The sequence below is a fragment of the Chlorocebus sabaeus genome, chromosome 4 (assembly GCF_047675955.1).
Source record: "Chlorocebus sabaeus isolate Y175 chromosome 4, mChlSab1.0.hap1, whole genome shotgun sequence".
Taxonomy (NCBI): Eukaryota; Metazoa; Chordata; class Mammalia; order Primates; family Cercopithecidae; genus Chlorocebus; species Chlorocebus sabaeus.
Window position 1 is genome coordinate 83,249,478 of NC_132907.1, and position 19,288 is coordinate 83,268,765.

Below are 19,288 nucleotides of genomic sequence, written 5' to 3' on the forward strand. Positions count from 1 at the left end.
AATTATGAATAATCTTCCTTATTGTTCTGACTTTATCTGTCTCTTTACCATTTAACCCAAGTTCATCTAATGGAAATTGGATATTCAACCATGGACCCGAGTGCTACACTATTTCACATGCTTTTACATATTTTTGCATTAAAGCAAACAAGGCATCTGCATATCTATAATTAGCTGATATATTCAGCACTGGCTCCTACAAACAAGATGCAGGTGTACATAGTGCAGAGGCATTTTATACATAGCACTGTCATGTACTTGTGGGAAAATTACTTTCACTTCATGAAATAAAAAGATAAAGCTATAAAAAAAAAACATTTTTAGAGGTGCATGATGTTTGCCAGACCAGTGTCATGATATTCATGGTTGTATAATATTCTGAGTTTCTGAGATATCTTCTCAGGCACTGGAAGTCCTTGTTCCCAAGTGTGAATCTGCTTGATAGATGATATTTCTCCTGATGGGCAGACGTTCCAATTAGACATATTGCAGAAGTTCAAAGTCAGTAGTCAAAACTGCGCTCAGTCAAAAGATAACATGGATATATGGAATGCCTGCTGGGTGCCAGGCACTTCTCTCAGCCCTGCGGACACGACCTTGAGCAAGTCGGGCAAGATCTCTGCTGTCGCAGCACTGATGTCTCTCTGTGTGAGGATGGAAGCAGAAAATGAACTAATAAGTACGTGAAATCTATCAGGTGGTAAATGGAGCTAAGACAGAACCTAGAGAAGGGGAAGATTGAGGATGAAGGGGAAGGGGTGGTCATACCATCATTTTTGATGGCTAATCAGGTTTAGGGGACACCTGCATGATGGAAGAGAAGCCACTCTGCAGACTCTGGGAGAACAACCTGCTCAGAAATTTCCAGAAGCCCAGGGCAATGGAAGCCGAAGTGAGTAAGAAACAATGATGAGAGATGGAAGCAGAGAGAAGACACAGGCAGGTCAGGCAGGACTGAAGGCCAAGATTAACGATCTTCTGAATGTGGTGGGAATCATTAAAGGATTTTGAGCAGCGATTAACATGATCTGATTGGTTACATATGTCTTTTGAAAAGACAACTTTGACTACTGTGTGTGCAGAATTTAGAAATAAAAGACAAAAAAATCCTTCCCTAAGGCCCTGCTCCATTATTAGTCCTCAGCATCTACCAGCCTATTGAAAACTGAGAATATAATCATTGCCTTCCTTCCAGTCTGGAGAAAAATTGTGTGCAATAAAACAAATAACTCATCTGAAAATTTTTAAAGAATTAAAAATACGAACCAAGGTATTTATGTAGCCTGTATTCTTTTAAATGCAAAATTAGAAAATCAGTAAATAAAACAGAGAAGAAAGAAACTTGATTTTTGTGAACCTGAGATTTCATGCATTAAAGATTTTTAAAGAGTTTACTGCTAAGAACTAACCTCTGAAAATCGATGAAAATCAGAGCATTTTACTATTTATTATTGAGGTTATAGCCATTGAATCTGGCACACTCCAGAGCTGAAAATCTTTGAACGGAAATTATTAAAGAAAAAACAGCCTTCTCAATGTCTGTAGCTACTTGAATTATTGGAAAGGAGAGTACCTACAGGCAGGTCCTCTGAACCCACAAGTGGTGGGTTAAAGAAAAAAAGAAAATTAATGCTACAAGCTTTAAATTGGAATAAAATAGTATAAAGAACTGAATGAATCCCATTTTGGTGAGGGAAGGAGGAGAAGACCTTTCTGAACGATTTTCTCTTTTAAATGTATACATTTACTTATAGACATATGTTATACATTGTTATATATGTATGACATTATACTATATATGTGTGTATGTAAAACTATTGGCATGCATGTAATATAGCAGTACTAACCCCCAAACTGCTAGGAGAGTTGTGATGCCTTCAGAATTTCTGCAGCGACCTTCCATGGAATGCCTAGGAGAAGGTCTCCTTCTCCATTAGGATGACACATCAGTGTGGGATGCACTGCATTGCACTTGATGGGATTTTTTGGTACATAATTTTATAAATTTCAAAGGTCACAGATACACCAAATGTGTATTTTCTTATACCAAGATCCAAGTGTCATATCATTGTTCTGCTTGGACTGAAGGATAAAATGAAGAGTGAATAATATTTAATCAGCTGAGCAGCACCATTCAGTAAATCATATTTCAGTTTGCCTTGTTGCAAACAGATTTCCCTGGTAACACCTTTCTTTGTGTTCAATAGAAATGTGAGAAAATAAGGTTGACATTGTTCAGTTTGTGGAGTCTCAAAAGAGCGAATCATAGTGGTCAAATCCAGCAGACTCCTGGGGGAGCTCTGAGTGGTGAAACTTACGCTTTTCCCTTTTGCTCAGCCTCTGGGATCCCAGCAGCCTCCACCCTCTGATTGTGGAGGCAGAGCTAAACGCAGAAACGCAAGATGGCTCCACCAATTACCTTGCTCGGGCTCAGAACACAGAGTTACTGGAGTAAAAACATTTAAGTTGATTGAAACAAAAACGGTTGAGAGATGTAGAACCCGCCACATGTGTGCTATACTATAAATTTCTAGGTGTCAGGAAAACGGTCAAACTGTTGAATGGCTAAGATACCCTTTTACATGATGGATAATTCCTTCTTTTGAACCAGCTCTCCAATTTGTTCTCATGTCTTCCTGGCCACAACCTCCCTTGTCATTCCTGCCCAGAAACCATGTGTGGGTTCTATCACCTCATTTATGTGGTTATTTCCTCCTTTGTGTGGTTTTCAATGCTGGCTCCAGTCTGGTCTCTTCCCAGCATCCCCCACACTCCCTGTCTCTTACCTCTGGGAAGGGCTCTGTGCAGGTCGGGGCCCTTACCGAGACCGGCTTCCGTTCTCCAACCTTCCGCTTCTGGTCTCTCTGTGGAGCCAGGCCTCAGCCATGTGGGCTCCAGGAATCAGGGCCTGTTGACCAGAGCAGCTCTCTAGAAACATGCCACGCTCTTACATTCTGTGCTTTGGCTTTAAAATTCCCATACATCTTGTATTCTACTTCGTAAAGTCTCCAAGTCTTTATTAGTGTGAAAAAGAATGCCCCCCAGTCTTTGGGTGAATTTAAGGGCCAAAAAGAGGTATCATTGTCTGGCATACTGATGCCTGTCCTTTGCCTGAACCCTACCATATGTGCCCTCGACTTTAAAAAGCGTTGACCTACTACACTCCAAGCATTTGAGAGTTTAATCATGTACTACATTGTATAGGTCACCAGTTTTTCAACTCCCAAGAAATCAGTTCAGCTGATATTTCTTCCAGAAACAACTACCCTACCCCATTTCCTAAGGAGGCTGGTTTTGTGACTTTCCTGTGGGCTTCATACACTGTATTTGTTCCTGTGTGTATCCCCTTCACTAAACCATGACTACCCCAGGGAATGTGGACCGATGCTTAATAAATATCAACTGAACTGAACAAAACCGGAATTATTTTCTCAACCACAGTTTAGTGTGGTTAAGCATTGGCTTTTACTACTACAAAAATATATCTTCAAAACATATGGGAGACTTTGTCACCTAAAAATAGAAAGAAAAAAAATACATGCATAACAAAAAATACTTTCTATCATGTAATACATATAATAAAGCAAATTACATTCTGTACAATTTTTACTGGCTTAATGAAAGCCTTGAGGTGACTTAAATTTTTTAAAGTCAGGATATTTTTAATTTAAAATTAAAATAAATACATAAGAAAATTTTCTCGACATTTCTATCATAACTTCTTTTGGTGGACTATATTACTTTTACTTTACTTCTCATTTGTTATAACCATAGGCTAAGACACAAAACAATTTCTCTATTATTTCTGCATGTATACTTAGCATATGATATTTTAGAAAGATGTTATTTTCCATTTTGCATAAACAAAAGAATAGCAATTTTTAAAATGTGTGCTTTTGTCATGCCACTAACATAGAAATTTAAATGAGGGGCTCTGTCTTTCCAAACTGCTTTGCCATCTGTCAGTCAACCAAAAACTACTGCTGTGATGATTATCAACACACTCGTTTATTAAAAGCCCAGGGCCCCAAATCATAGTCATGCGTGATTCCTTTCTTTCGGTCACTGACGACTTGATATTTACCATCCTACCTGTAAGACAACCTAGAATTTGGCCATTTTTTAGTGCTTGTACTCCCATCAATCAGTCGAAAGCTGCTGTGATTCTCTCACCTGGACAACGGGAGTGGCCCTAGCTGGTGGTCAGTCTGTCCTCACGTGGCACGTGGTGTTTAAAACAATCAGTTAAGGCAATTCAAATTCCAGTCTTCCTCAGAGTAAACCCAGGGCCCTGCAGCCTCGTCTCGCCTCCCCCGGCCCCACTGCCTGTCTTTCGCTCAGCACTAGCACACAGGCCTTCCAGGTCCTCCTCTCTTTGGGGCCTCTGTCACTCCATGTCACCGAGTCTTTGCTCAAGTGTCCCCGACCCACTGCCTGGCAACACCATCACACACTATTCATCCTTTCTTCCTTCTCTGACTTCTTTTTGGTTCTTATCACCCAGAAGAACCCAGGTGTTGATGGACCTAAAACTTGTCCAGTTTAGCGGATCTTCTTTAAGCAGAAGAATACAAAATAATGACTAGAAAATTGCGAGGTCCTCTTTTAGTAAAGCCGCCTCCAGTTTTCGTTATTGCAAGGGTCGTATTTGCTCCCTTGTTGGTTTCTTTACTTAATTCCTGACTCCACAGGTTCCTTGACTCCTTCCAGCAGGGACCGGGGCCCATCACACCTCCTCTAAGCCCCAGCACCTTGAGCAGACAAGGCCCACAGGAAACATTTGCCAAACAAGCAACTGTCCAGGCCTTATACAATGAAAGCTTTGCGGGTAGTATTTGTAGGCTTCTTATATTCACATTCTTAGGTGTTTTAATGATTTTCAAATAGTTAAGTTACCTATCTAGCTTTTGAGGTGTGTGTTTTCAAAATGTGTATGAGGTCATCCGAAATTCTCTTTGAGATGTTGAACAATGTGTGACTTTAGCTTTGCCACATACAAATAAATATGTTAGATCTTGTCCTCTCCAAATGAAGAGATAATTAGATTAGTAATCGTTCACCTAAAAGGTAGATATTTATGCTCAAAGGAGATGACTGATTATTTCTTTTCAAAAGTAAGACTGGAATTTGAAGAGTATTTGTTATCAGTCAGTCTTAGATCTTTAATTCTTATTTATTTTATTTTTATTTATTTATTTTCAGACAGAGTCTTCCTCTGTCATCCAGGCTGGAGTGCAGTGACAAGATCTAGGTTCACTGCAGCCTCCACCTCCCAGGTTTAAATGGTCCCCAAGCCTCAGGCTCCTGAGTAGCTGGGATTACAGGCGTGAACCACTATACCTGGCTAATTGTTGGTATTTTTAATAGAGACAGGGTTTCGCGAGGTTGACAAGGCTGATCTCAAACTCCTGACCTCAAGTGATCTGCACATTTTGGCCTCCCAAAGTACTGGTGTGAGCCACCACACCCAGACAATCTTACATCTTTATTTAAATTATCTCTATAAAACTACCAAGTGTCACACTCTATCCTTATTGTATTGACTGGGTGGAGGAGGAGAAAGAAAAGGAAGTGAATACCCGAACCATCTGAAGATGATCCTAACTTTAGTATGGATAGTATGCTTCCCTATGCGGATATATTAAAATTATATTTAAACTTTTAAAATCAGTATCACTAGGATACTAAAGCTGAAGCAGTATCATATATCTGCATACAATTACTACTTTTGAAGTTAAATTGCTTCCATTCTTGTTTGTGTTCAGGACTCCTCATTCATTCTTGAAATCTCATAGATATTCCTTTAACTTATTTTTGCCCTTATTTGGTTTATTTAATTCTTAAATTCTTGGAATGTACATGATCTATAGTCAGCTTCCCTAAGACCTTTAGGTATGATTCAGGCCTTTAACATTGGCTTGTAATTCTTTGTATCACACGTTAGCTCCTAAATACAGTGGGCTTTATTTCCTGGTTATCCACTCTGTTCCGCTAAGCCATCTTGACTACTACATCAGTACCACAACATTTTAACTATTGAGGCTTTATGTAGCATTTATAAATAAGATAAAATAATTTCTCCCTTGTAGTCCTCCTTATTGAAATAGTCTTACTTTTTATTGCTTGCTTAAGATTCCAGATGAAAGTTGGAATCATTTTGTCATGTTCCAGAAAATCCCTTGAATTTTGATTGAAATTGTGTTAAAAGTATAAATAAATTTTGGAGAATTTATAGCCTTTTCAATATCCACTCTTTCATTCATGAACAGAGCATTTCCTTATACTTCTTAATGTTTGTGTTTATATTGTTCAGTAAAGTACTTTAATTTTATTCATGTTGATTATTTACCTCTTTGATAAAGAATGTATTCAAAGACTCAACCTCACTAGTAATTAGGAAAACACAAATTAAAACTAAAAAGAGATATCACTTTACATCCAATAGATTGGTTAAATTCAAGGAAGACTTTAACAATGCTAAGTATCTAAACTTCTTGTCTATCATATTCGTAGCCAATATTTTGTTGAGTTCTTTACTCACGACTTAAGTTTGCTTATAATATGTGTGTGTCAGTCCTTTTCATTGTGGCTCCTGGCTTTTGTATCAACCTTAGATCTTCCCAGTAGTATATAAATATCCATTTGTACATCCCCCTAGTGCTTTTTTGTTATATGTTTCACATTTACATTTCTAATCCATCTGGAATTTACTTTTTGTCATTGTGAAGAAATCAAATGCTATGTCATCCCTTATGTGGTGAGCCTGTTTTTACTAATTCTAGGTATCGAATCCATACTGCTTTCTGATGAAATCCTAAAGTCTTGTAAACATGTGTATCTTTTCTGGAGTTTTTTTCTTCTCTCCCATTGTTATCTATTGATTCTGAGGTCATTTCATATTGTTCTGTATATTGGTGCTTTAGAATATGTTCGTCTTTCCATAATTCTTTATTTTTCCTGTGATTTTTTTTCCTATGTTCATTCTTCCAGATGAGCTTTAGTGTCACTGTGTCCAAAAACAACTTTAAAATTTACTGGGCTTTGGCTTTGAACTGCTTTAATATTTAAATTAATCTAGAGACCAATGGAAATCTTTATAATACTGAAGGAATGTGATAGTCCATTTACATTTATTCACATCTGCTTTTATGTATTTCAGTCAATACATGTCGTTTTCTTCATACAGAAACTTCCCAATTCATAATATATTTATTTCCTAAGTATTTTCTATATCAAGTTGCTTTTCTGAATGGAATAATTTTCTCTTAATATTCTGACCAATTATTTTTAGTATATAAGAAAATTATGAATTTTTATATATATCCATGAGGAAGCTTTCACTTTTAAAATTTTAAGCTAGTATTTTACTGAATTTTCTAATTAATTCCAAAAGGTTTTTTCATCAATCTTGATAATCATGAGTCTTTTTTCCAAATGACTCACCTCCTTATTTCAGTTTTTCAGTTTTACTCTATTGACCATCACATCCACAACAAAGTTAAATAATAAGGCTGGTAACCAGTGTCTTCACTTTATTATGGATTAAAAATGAAGATCATTCTAATGTTAAGTGGCTTAAATGCCATAGTAGTGGCAGGTTTTCTCAGAGTCAAGTTCAAGCTCACATAGTCTGCTCAGTTAGCTGTGAAGCAAGGACTTACAAAGCTAAAGCCAGTAACAAAGGCTAGTGGTGGATTTGGAGTCCAGGCAAGGAAATCTAGTCCAGGCCCCAAAGGAGAGACCTCTGCTTAATCAGTTGGGGAGGATGAGAGCTGTCCAGCAACACATAAAAGAAGCCAAAAGATCAGAATTCAGAGAAGTGATAGAGAAAGAATGTGTCAGCCCTCACCATCCATCTTTAAATATTTTAAACAATGTCCATCTTTATAAATAGTGAATATTTGTTTTAGGATATGGTACTAACTATATGTAATTAATGTAATAAACTCAAATAATATGAGGCCTTGAATGTATTCTTTTTTTTAAAAAAAAATACTTGAAGTTCTGGGATACATGGTGCAGAACGTGCAGGTCTGTTACATAGGTATACACGTGCCATGTTGGTTTTCTGCACCCATCAACCCATCATCTACATTAAGTATTTCTCCTAATGCTATCCCTCCCCTAGCCCCCAACACCCCAACAGGCCCCGGTGTGTGATGCTCCCCTCCCTGTGTCCATGTGTTCTCATTCTTCAACTCCCACTTATGAGTGAGAACATGCAGTGTTTAGTTTTCTGTTCCTGTGTTAGGTTGCTGAGAATGATGGTTTCCAGCTTCATCCATGTCCCTGCAAAGGACATGAACTCATCCTTTTATATGACTGCATAGTATTCCATGGCATATATGCAGCATATATTCTTATGAAACATCCAATAGATTAAATCTCCTACTGTGAAGTAGAGCATACATCTGCTTGAATAGACTGTGTGTACAGATCTACAGAGATAGGATAGCAGTCAGAGAGAGAGAGAATAAGTGTAAGTGTAGCCTTTAAACCTGGGAGCATGGTCTTGGGAGGAGAAATCCACCCTGTACTCACACACGATATTTGCATCTGACTGATGATGTTACAAAGTTATTCAAGGAAAGCAGTTATTCAAGTTATTCGAGGCCCTAGAATTTCTTAGGTGCTTTCTAATCTGGGTTCATCAACACTTTGTAATTTAGAGAAAATCATGGGATATTAGCATCATGAAATATCTAAATGTGGAAATAAAAAGTCACGTTGGAGTTTAGTTAGAATGCAGTAAGAGTTACTGGAGGCTTTCTTCGTAATTGTCAGTGCTTTGTGATTTTTTGCATTCAGTATCTGCAAGGACAGCTCAAAATTTACACCAAGTGATAGAAGCCGTTAGACTTATCAAGATCACATTTCCTGAGTGGTGTCTTTAGAAAAGAAACTCGAATCACTTGAAATTTTTCGTGTTTAAAAAAAAACGCAGAGGTCTTTCCTGGGTGCACTTAAAGAGTAAAGTTGAAACTCACTTACAGTATTCAGCAATTCTGAGGACTCCCAAGTGTGTTTTTGGAGGGCGTCTGCTCTCAGAAAAACAGTTGCCAGAAAAAAAACATCTTTGAGGTGCATTTGACCTCCAAGCCTGCTTCATTCCCAGAAGACTTCACTGCTCATCTCACAGTTAGCAAGAGATCTATTGGATATATACGGTTTACATCCTAAATCCAATTTATAAAGTTAAACCCTAAATTGTATTCCTTTCACTATCACGTATCAACATTTTATTAAATTAATTTATATTTTGGCCAGGTAAGAAAGCAATTAAGAATATCATTTAAAAAGTTGATCTAGTAGGTAGTTCTGTGATATATAATGTTTTCTAAGCACTTTGTTAATCAATTGACTTTTGAAATCTCATTTAATCCTGAAAACAACCTATGAGGTAGGTTCACACTTAGTTCATGCTTCACAGGCATTTAAGTAACTTACCTGGGGGACATCGGTTTTAAGATTTGATTTGAACCTAGGTCTGAGGTAGCACCTCCAATCACTGCAACATGCTTTCTCTCGAAAACACAATCGAGAAAGAAACATGACTCATCTTGGTTCACCTATCGAATGGAGAACACAGGCCGTTTCATACAACTGGAGGGAGAGAGATTCTCGAAAATAATTTCTACTAAAAAATGATGACCTCTATGAAATATACTTCTGTATTACTCAGAGACAGCTGCATGGATATACCTCAGTTCAGATTTTATGGAAACATTGATTGTTTAACTGGCTTTGTAATAAAAGTAAGGGTTGAAACTCAGTGAGGTAAAATGTGCGTTTTACAAACTGATAACTTTGCACTTTCTACATACATCTGGTTAATCATCTGGTTTGGGATCCACAAACTTTGTATCTTCCATTAGCTTATAAGCTGAGAAAATTATTGAAATTCTTAATATTAAAAAGGAATGTGTAATAATTATATCACTTAAGGAAGCTTTTTCAAAACCTGCACCATGGAAAAGTAACAGTTAATTGAAAATTTAGTTAAAAAATCACTGCATTCCCTTCTTTTTAATCAGCTCTTTCTATAAACCCGTTCTCAGACATTGGGATTTGAGTTTTCATAAGTATCTAAAGAAAATAAGTACCATAGTACATAGTATCCATAGTTTGTGTGGGTGTATATATATACTCTCTATATGTGTGTGTGTATATGTGTTTATGATATACTATATGTATATATAGTATGTAGTGATAATCATGCATACTATCATTAAATTTTACTTTGAGTCTCAGGCACAGCCTGGTTCCTTTCAACATGAACCCGGAAGCCCAAAGATATATCCATTTTATTAAAATGAAAGATTCCTGAGAGGAATAGCAGCACACACTCAGGTCCTTACCTGTTTTGAGGTCCTTGTCTCACCAAATAATAGGTTGACAAAAGCTACTCCAGCCTTTTCTGTCTTCTGTCTCCAGCTCCAAACCCCTCCCTTTTGCAAATGCAGAGCAGGTGAGCAGTCTCTTCTGTTGCCCTGAATGCCTGGTAGGCCATGCCCTCAGGGTCTCACTATCCTCTAAGCAACTTGTCATAGTATTTTTTCTTTTAAATAAAGACAGATACCTCCCGAGAAGAATTCTGTTGCAAGCTGTTTAAAGTATTTTTTATCCACTATACATCATCATTATCATTACATTTTTATGAAGACTGTCATAAATATCTGAACACTGCTGTAATTGAATATGCTATACATTATTCATTGATGTTGATATCAGTTGAATGATAATAGCTAATTCATTGGCAAATATATGCTATTGTCACTCTATGCAGATTATGTTAAGAGTAACAAATCCTTTGGTGATGAGGCCCTATTTTTGCAATAGGTACTATTGCATTACTTGCATTTCTCTTGTGTATAGTTTAATTACCTATCCATTTGTTTTCTGATTTAAAAGCCTTAGATATATTCTACCTTGTAAGGAAAAGGCAAAGAAGAAACCCACTGCATCCTTCTCTTGCATGATTCTTAGATACTCTCCGTTCCTTAGATGCTCTGAGTTCAAATTGTAAACATACTTTGAAGCAGTGGATTTTAGGGCAAAGGTATGAAAGCCATTTTTATTCTTCCCTGGTGCAAACTGGGAATGCATTCTAGTATTCATTTCCCAGAGATTATCTGCATCAGGCTTAACAATGCCCTCACTGTAAACAACCTAAAAACAAAACCAAACCAAACAAAAGACAGGCAGTAGGGCATAGTTTTGTCTTATTTGATTGGTTAATTCATCTTTTGTTTCCCCTGGGGATGGGGTTTACCAGCCTCCACCTCCCTTACTCCTTATAGATTTCTCTTGCCATCTAGATTCCTGAAGTGCACACCTAAGCAGAAAAATAAATGTGAGGCATTGACACAGGAACAGCTGACTAAAGTCAATCATCTATCAAAGAACCACTTAATAAATGAGTTTAAGACTGTCTATTCAGGTCATGTATGAAAGGTCCCTTCTGATCACTGTCCAATTTTATCAGGTCCAGGAAAGTAGCAGACATGAGAATTGTTCAGTCCAGATTCAAATGAAGCTATCATTTCCCCATATGTATTTCAACATTCATTGTTTCAATTTTAATCATTTGTATAAATGTAAATAAATCTGAATCACACAGGTAGTCTTAAAAGAGAAGGAGACACAATGAAGCACCACTATACACCTATCAGAATGACCAGAATGAATGCAAAAGGCGACAGCACCAAATGGCTAGGGAGGATGTGGAGCAACAGGAACTCCCATTCACTGCTGGTGGGAATGTGGAACAGCCATTTTGAAAGAATATATAGCAGTTTCTTACAAACTAAACATACTTTTATCATGTGATCCAGCAATGGCACATCTTGGTATTACTAAAGAAATTTAAAACATACGTCTACTCAAAAACCTGCACGCAAATGTTTATAGCAATGTTATACAACATTGCCAAAACTTGGAAGCAACCAAGATGTCCTTCAGTAGATGAATGAATAAATAAACTGTGGTACATCCAGAAAATAGAATATTATTCAACATTCAACACTAAAAAGAAATGAGATATCTGTCAAAGACATGGAGAAACCTTAAATGTATATTACTAATAGAAGACCATCTGAAAAGGCTACATCCTATGTGATTCCAACTATTTGAAATTCTAGAAAAGGCAAAGTCATGAAAACAGTAAAAAGATCAGTGGTTGCCAAGGGTCAGTGGAGAAGGAGGGATAAATAGGCAAAGCACAGAGGATTTTTTAGGGCAGTGAGACTATTCTGTATGAAACTATAGTGGAGGATACATGTCATTGTACATTTATTAAGAATAGAGGGTGCAGCCCAGAAATGAACCCTATTGTTTTTGGACTATTGAACTCTGTAGAATGTGGGTGATAACAATGTGTCAATGTAGATTCATCCACTGTAACAAATGTACCTTTAGGGTGCAGAACTTTGATAGTAGGGGAGGCTGTGCCTGTGTGGGGAAAGGGAGTACATGAGAATTTTGCCCTTTCTGCTCAATTTTGCTGTGAACCTAAACCTGCTCTAAAAAGGAGAGAGAGAAGGAAAGAGAGAGAGAGAGAGAAACAAATACCTGACAACCAGCTGCACCATTCATCTGATAAATACTTATTCACTTACTACCTTGTGACAGGCACTCTTTGAGTGCATCTTATTTTATTGTTGAATTATATATAAATATAAGATATACATTAACTAGCATTTTATTGACTTTATTTTAATGCTGTGAAACCTAAAATCTTTCAAGATTTGACTTTTAAAGAATTCTGCATGAGGCCTGGCATGGTGGCTCACGTCTGTAATCCCAGCACTTTGGGAGACTGAGGTGGATAAATCGCTTGAGCCCAGGAGTTGAAGACCAGCCTGGGCAACATGGTGAAACCTCATCTCTACTAAGCAAATCGCTTGAACCCTGGAGGCAGAGGTTTCAGTGAGCCGAGATCGCGCCGCTGCACTCCAGCCTGGGTGACAGAGCGCAACTCTGTCTGAAAGAAAAACAAAACAAAAACAATTCTGCAGGAAGATGATTAAAGAAATAATGTGAGGAGAGGGTAAACTGACCTGCAATGATCGTATGTTAACAAAAACCTGGGCTCAGCTTGCTGGATGTGGAGTGATCGACTAGGGGGATAAATTGGAACTAGACAGCTCGTCATTTTTGGGGAGAATAAATAAAGGTGCCATTTCTAATAAGACAAGTTCCTTCTGATAGGTTTTCAGAAAGTTGTACATTTTAAGAGTTTAAAATAGGTTTGTTTGGAAGCTTGGAAAGATTTCATGTTAGGTACCAGAAGAAACTGGTAGATGGATTGGGTGCAAGAAATTGGAGGAAGGGGCCGAGTGCGGTGCCTCATGCCTGTAATCCCATCACTTTGGGAGGCCAAGGTGGGCAGATCACCTGAGGTCAGGAGTTCGAGATCAGCCTGACCAATATGATGAAACCCCGTCTCTAGTAAAACTACAAAAATTAGCCAGACATGGTGGCATGCGCCTATAATCCCAGCTACTCAGGAGGCTGAGAAAAGAGAATTGCTTAAACCCGGGAGGCAGAGGTTTCAGTGAGCCGAGATCATGCCATTGCACTCCAGGCTGGGCAACAAGAGGGAAACTCCATCAGAAAGAAAGAAAGAAAGAGAGAGAGAGAGAGAGAGAGAGAGAGAGAGAGAGAGAGAGAGAGAGAGAGAGGAAAAGAAAAGAAAAGAAAGAAGGAAAGAAAGAAGGAAGGAAGGAAGGAAGGAAGGAAGGAAGGAAGGAAGGAAGGAAGGAAGGAAGGAAGGAAGGAAGGAAGGAAATTGGAGGAAGGAAGGGTCCTGGAGAAAAGCAAAATAGAGGGAAAGTGAAGAGGACAGCATCAGAGCCATGCACAGCCACCAGAAGCAAGAGGACTGGAATCCATGTGAGGGCCTCCCTTCTGGTCCTGATGGGAGAGGGGAGGCTGCAGCAGGAGGAGGGAGAACCAAGGACCTGGCCATCCTGTTTCACACATGTGGCCATTTACATTTTAACTTGAGTAATGTTTGGCTTCAGAAAATGGAAGTAGGATTCTCACATTCTTAGATAAAATTCAATCCCAAGAAAACAAGTTTTAATATAGAGTATCTGGTGACCCCAAATAAGAGCAAAAGAAAAAGGTTAATTGACTTATTTATGTTTACCTAAATAGATTAAAATCGTACCGAAAATCTCACTATAAATTTGGGCATATGGCATTAGGGCCATACCGAAAACATTGTGTTTTCATTTTAGCATTAAGAATTCATGCTGCATTCAGTTTGAATTCATTTTCCCTTTAATGTTTTGGAATACTTTAATCACTTAATTCATTAAATCATATGAATTGGAAATATATTATAATAAATTAGGCATATTAATTATAACATCCAGTATTGCTAAAATATATAAATATGAATAAAATGCATAGATTGATTGATGATGCCATCTGTTTTTCATATATAACTAATAGATTCACTGTAAGAATGGATTTATGATCTCTTTTCAATGGTTTCATTATTGTTTAAATAACTAAACTCAGAGAACTTTGAACTAAATCACAGGTGGGCAAATATACACACAAAGAGAAAGTGACACTCGTAGTTTAACCTTTTTTGTACAAGTGGAATATCCCTTCTCAAGCACTGGAATAAAGTGAGTGTGCTTATAATCTGGGTGCATGAACAAGACACACCTGTATAGGAATACAGACATCATCTCTCTTGGGCAGGTGTCAAGCAAGCTGTGGGTAGAACTGTAAGTTGGGCAGAGTTGTTTCCCACTTCTTTCTCTCTTTCCTTAGTTGACCCAAGAGATCCTTGAGTCTCTCTTACCCAGGTGCTGTCACCACCCTCAGGCTGGGCAACCATAACCCCCTCAACCACACTGTCCCTCTACATCCCTCCCTTTTCCTTCCCTATCATGTTCCTATGGAGGTGCTGTATGTGAAACGCTGCATTCATGGTTTCCAAGTGAGGGATTTGGAGTCCAAGAGTGCTCTGAGGATTTCCCCTTTTTCTGCTTTCATTTGCTGACGAATGAAAATAATTCCTGTAGGCATATTCGGAATCATCAGAGGCCACCCTGTATGAATGAAGCATGCTCTATTTTGTTTGTAAGCTGGGTTGGAAGAGCTGCAGGGCTGACGCCTCTGGATACATCCCTGGCTGTTCACAAAAGAGGTGTTTGTTTTTTATCTTTAAAGAGGGATATTTCTTCATTTTGAAAACACTATTTTAGCAAAGCTGAGAAACACCAACACAGCAAGTAATATATTAACCCTCTCCATTCATTTGACAAATATTTCATGAATATTTATGATGTGTCTGGCATTGCACTGGTTTTAGGGATAGGGATATATAACACTTTTCCTCCCAGTGCACGCATCCTTATAGGAAAAGACAGAGGATAATGATAAACATAACAAATAAGTTAGAACATGACAAGTCCTATGAAGAATTCAATATCACTTGAAGATAAACAAGAATGCTGGCTTGGGGTGAGGGTGTGGTTCCAAGTGCAGTTTTAAACTGTGTTAGAGTCACCTGACAGAGAGCAGCACTTGGGCACTATTGAAAGAGCCTGGGGATGGCCGGGCAGGGTGACTCACGCCTGTAATCCCAGCACCTTGAGAGGCCGAGGTGGGCAGATCACGAAGTCAGGAGATTGAGATCATCCTGGCTAACACGGTGAAACCATCTAAAAATACAAAAAATAATAATAATAATAATAGCCAGGCGTGGCGGCGGGCACCTGTAGTCCCAGCTACTCGGGAGGCTGAGGCAGGAGAATGGTGTGAACCCGGGAGGCGGAGCTTGCAGTGAGCCGAGATCGCACCACTGCACTCCAGCCTGTCTCAATAGAAAAAAGAAAGGGAAAAGAAAGAGGCTGGGGATGTAGCCAGGTGTCCCGGCACGTCTGTGACATGAATGAGTTTTTCTGTAATCAAAAAATTAAGTAGAGAAGATGCCAATCCTTCTATCCCTGAAGAACGCTGAAGCATACAGTATAGGAGAAGAGTATTCCTGAATGAATCATGCTCTTTTTCCGTATACATGCAAAAGTTTTCAGATGCAGCTTTGCTAATGAAAACCCTGTGAAATAGCCTGTGTGTTAAGTAGCCACTTTATTTCGTTTCTAATTTAAATTTGAAATTGTTCCCCAAATCAAAGGGCAACCAGGAGAACATGCATCTCGAAATACACAGCAAAAATATTTTGCATTTACTTATAAAAGATTAAAATTTTCTTTTCATAAAAAGAAGAGTAAAATGTACAGTGGTTTTGTTGTCATTGAATCAAATACCTAAATTAAGCGTAACGTCCCTTGGCCTCACATGTTCTGTCTCTCATGTAAGAAATGTTCTTGTTTCCGCGGGTCATCTGAGATAAAACGCCTCGTGTCAGTTCTTCCAGTCTCTCATTTCACTTCTGGTTCCTTTGAAATGTTTAGAGCATATCCCTATTAAGCATAATTTTAACATTTTGTACATCATTCCTGCAGCCCTTTAAGACAGTGGTTAAATTTAATAAGTCTAGGGAATGAGGATCACTCTAATGCCTTTTATTTCTTCATGTGCTTCATCCATAAGGATGTGGCATATTTTTATAGAGAAATGTCTAAGGCACTCATTATGAAGTTGAAATCACCTTTCCCAAATTCTGTGGTTTGAAAGAAATACATTTGGATCTTTATTGGTAGGGTATTAAAGCAAATACAGGCAATCAAATATAAAACAAACACTTACATTTTTTTCCGTTTCCTTTTGCATGCCTTAATTCAGTTTGGTGCAATTAATTGTTAGCAGATACTTTATATGAAAAACATGTTTTGGGGTAGGTAGGGAAACCTTACACTATAAAGCAAAAGTGGTGTCCTTTGCTCTTTCAGATAAGGAGACAAGGAGGCATCCAGCTCCTGGTGGACCTGTTGGATCATCGGATGACCGAAGTCCACCGTAGTGCCTGTGGAGCTCTGAGAAACCTGGTATATGGGAAGGCTAACGATGATAACAAAATTGCCCTGAAAAACTGTGGTGGCATCCCAGCACTGGTGAGGTTACTCCGCAAGACGACTGACCTGGAGATCCGGGAGCTGGTCACAGGTTAGAATCATTATTAAATTATTATACTTTATCTCAAGGTAAACTTTCCATTATCCAACACAGAGGCAAATGTACTAATCAAATAAATATTGTGGTGTTCTAATAACGTAGGCAGTCTCAATATGTGTTTTCAAATGAGTAAACAACTGAAGAAAATGGTATCAGATGTGACACGCATGGATTGATCATATTCGATAATCCAGTAAATGTAAGCCTCACTAAAATTCTGTGATCGTAATCAGTTTTTGTCAGTGGATTTAGAAGTAGTTGAGCGTCGTACAATACCCAGGGCTCTTTGTTAGAATAGCATTAATAATAATTGATCAAAGGACAAGGCGTGTCAGTTTTTGCTAATAAGGTATATATTCTGGTTTCTAGTGTGGTTAACAGACAGCTTATCCTACTTAGCAGTTAATTTTTTGAATGAAATATTCATGTCTATTAAAAGTCACAATTATTACATATTAAGGAATTTTTAAAAAGTGAACATGAAAGCTTTTTCATGATTGTAGGACTTTTGGGTTTTGTAAAATGGAGATAATTATAGTAGCCACACTATGGTCATGAGGGTTTAAGAAATGAGACCGTGTAAAACATTTGGCACGTATGTGGGATACATGTGAACACAGTCAGTGTTAGCCATGAACTGTCATCCTTCCCTTTTAAATATGCAGTGCTACTTGGAGTACTAATGGCCCAGGTGGCCTCAATACAGCATTTCAAATTACTCTGCCACTTACTCATCTTAATCATGCTCACTACCGTTTGAGGTGATATTTGGTTTTCAGTTCATCAAAAAGTACCCCATCAGCAAGTATTTAGCAAATGGATTGCATAGTTGACTGTCTAAAAAGATCTTTTAATTATCTGTGATCCAATCGACCTTCTGTCTTAACTCTAAAATTTCCTTGTAGCTATGCTGATGAAGCAGATGAAAATGTATTTTTTAAGAAAATACATTATTCAAGCTAGAGAGTCACAAATATTTGTCCAGTTCTGGGTCAAGACTCCCAACTTTCGTGTATTTTCTTAAATGTACACTCTTTGAGATTATTGTCACATTTCATTCTCACTCTTAGTTACATTAGAACTAGATGCAAATTGTTTTTTTTTTTTCTTTTGTTTTGTCTTTCCGTAAGTAGAAAATCGTCTTTGTGGAAAAAATAATAATTGTTAAGAATTACTGTACTACTAAAGCAATATTTCACACCAAACTAATGTGAGAAGACATGAGTCAGGGAAAGTAAAAGTATTTTTATCTACGCAGTATGATGTCTATGATAGTTTAGGGGTGAGTTATGTAACTGAAAGTATTTCCTACCATTATGGTTATGAACAACCATCCTTATATTTGTGGGTTGTGCTTAAGTGGGGACTGCCTGCAAAAGGAAGAGCTCAGTGCGTGTGATGGGGACAGGAGGGTTCTGTGCAGTAAGACTCCACCAACAGATACATGAAGCCATGAGAAATGAAGACCAGCAGAGCACCTTCTGTGTATACTGTATGGATTCATTTATGATTTGAGAAGAATTGGATTTGACTAAAATTTGAATTTGCTCCAACACAAAATTCATTGTCTTGAAGAACACCTCTGTGGTGGCTTCCCTGATTGCCAAAGAAACTCAGCCATGTGCCAAAGGTTGAGATGAATGATGGCTTAGAACAGAATGGAAATGCCATACCCCTGACACATGACATCTTCTGCAGTATATATCTTATCCTGTGCTGCCATTTGAAGCAGCTATAAAGAACTGACCGCTGTCTACTCCATTGCCTTCGACATTGCTTCTGACAGCTTCTGGGTGTCAGCCGTTCACATGTGCCAGGGCAACATCAGAAATTCCTATGTGAGCCCCATTTGGAAAACCAAAGGCATAACCTCTTGTTTCTTTTCCTGGTGAAACACGGGCTGTAGGAATGATGCTTGCTTGATGTACGGAGAGGATACACTCTTACTCCACTTCTTTTAAGAAGGAGGAGGTTTGCACCCACTGTCATGTTTGGACCCACTGTGTTTTCATCAGCATGTGCTGGGAGTTTGAGGCTCTCTCTGTGTCTCCTCCTAGAAGAAATGCCGTGATAGCCACATCCATTAAGAAGGACAGTGGTTGTTACTTCAGTAGATGTTTTCTGCCGTTCCAGAAGCATGTTCATATTGTGCTTGGCTGAACGTCAGGCATCAGTTTCACCTTTTTCA

At 38.2% G+C, this 19,288-nt stretch overlaps 1 protein-coding gene across 4 annotated transcripts in view; it reads left to right on the plus strand.

Annotated features, from left to right (window-relative positions):
- CTNND2 (catenin delta 2) overlaps positions 1–19,288 on the plus strand; it is a 928,193-nt gene that overhangs the window by 685,920 nt on the left and 222,985 nt on the right. For all 4 annotated transcript variants that reach the window (XM_007961220.3, XM_007961217.3, XM_007961219.3 and 1 more), the window contains one exon: positions 16,878–17,091. In XM_007961220.3, the coding sequence (XP_007959411.2) occupies positions 16,878–17,091 (214 nt within the window). The remainder of the gene's footprint in view (positions 1–16,877; positions 17,092–19,288) is intronic.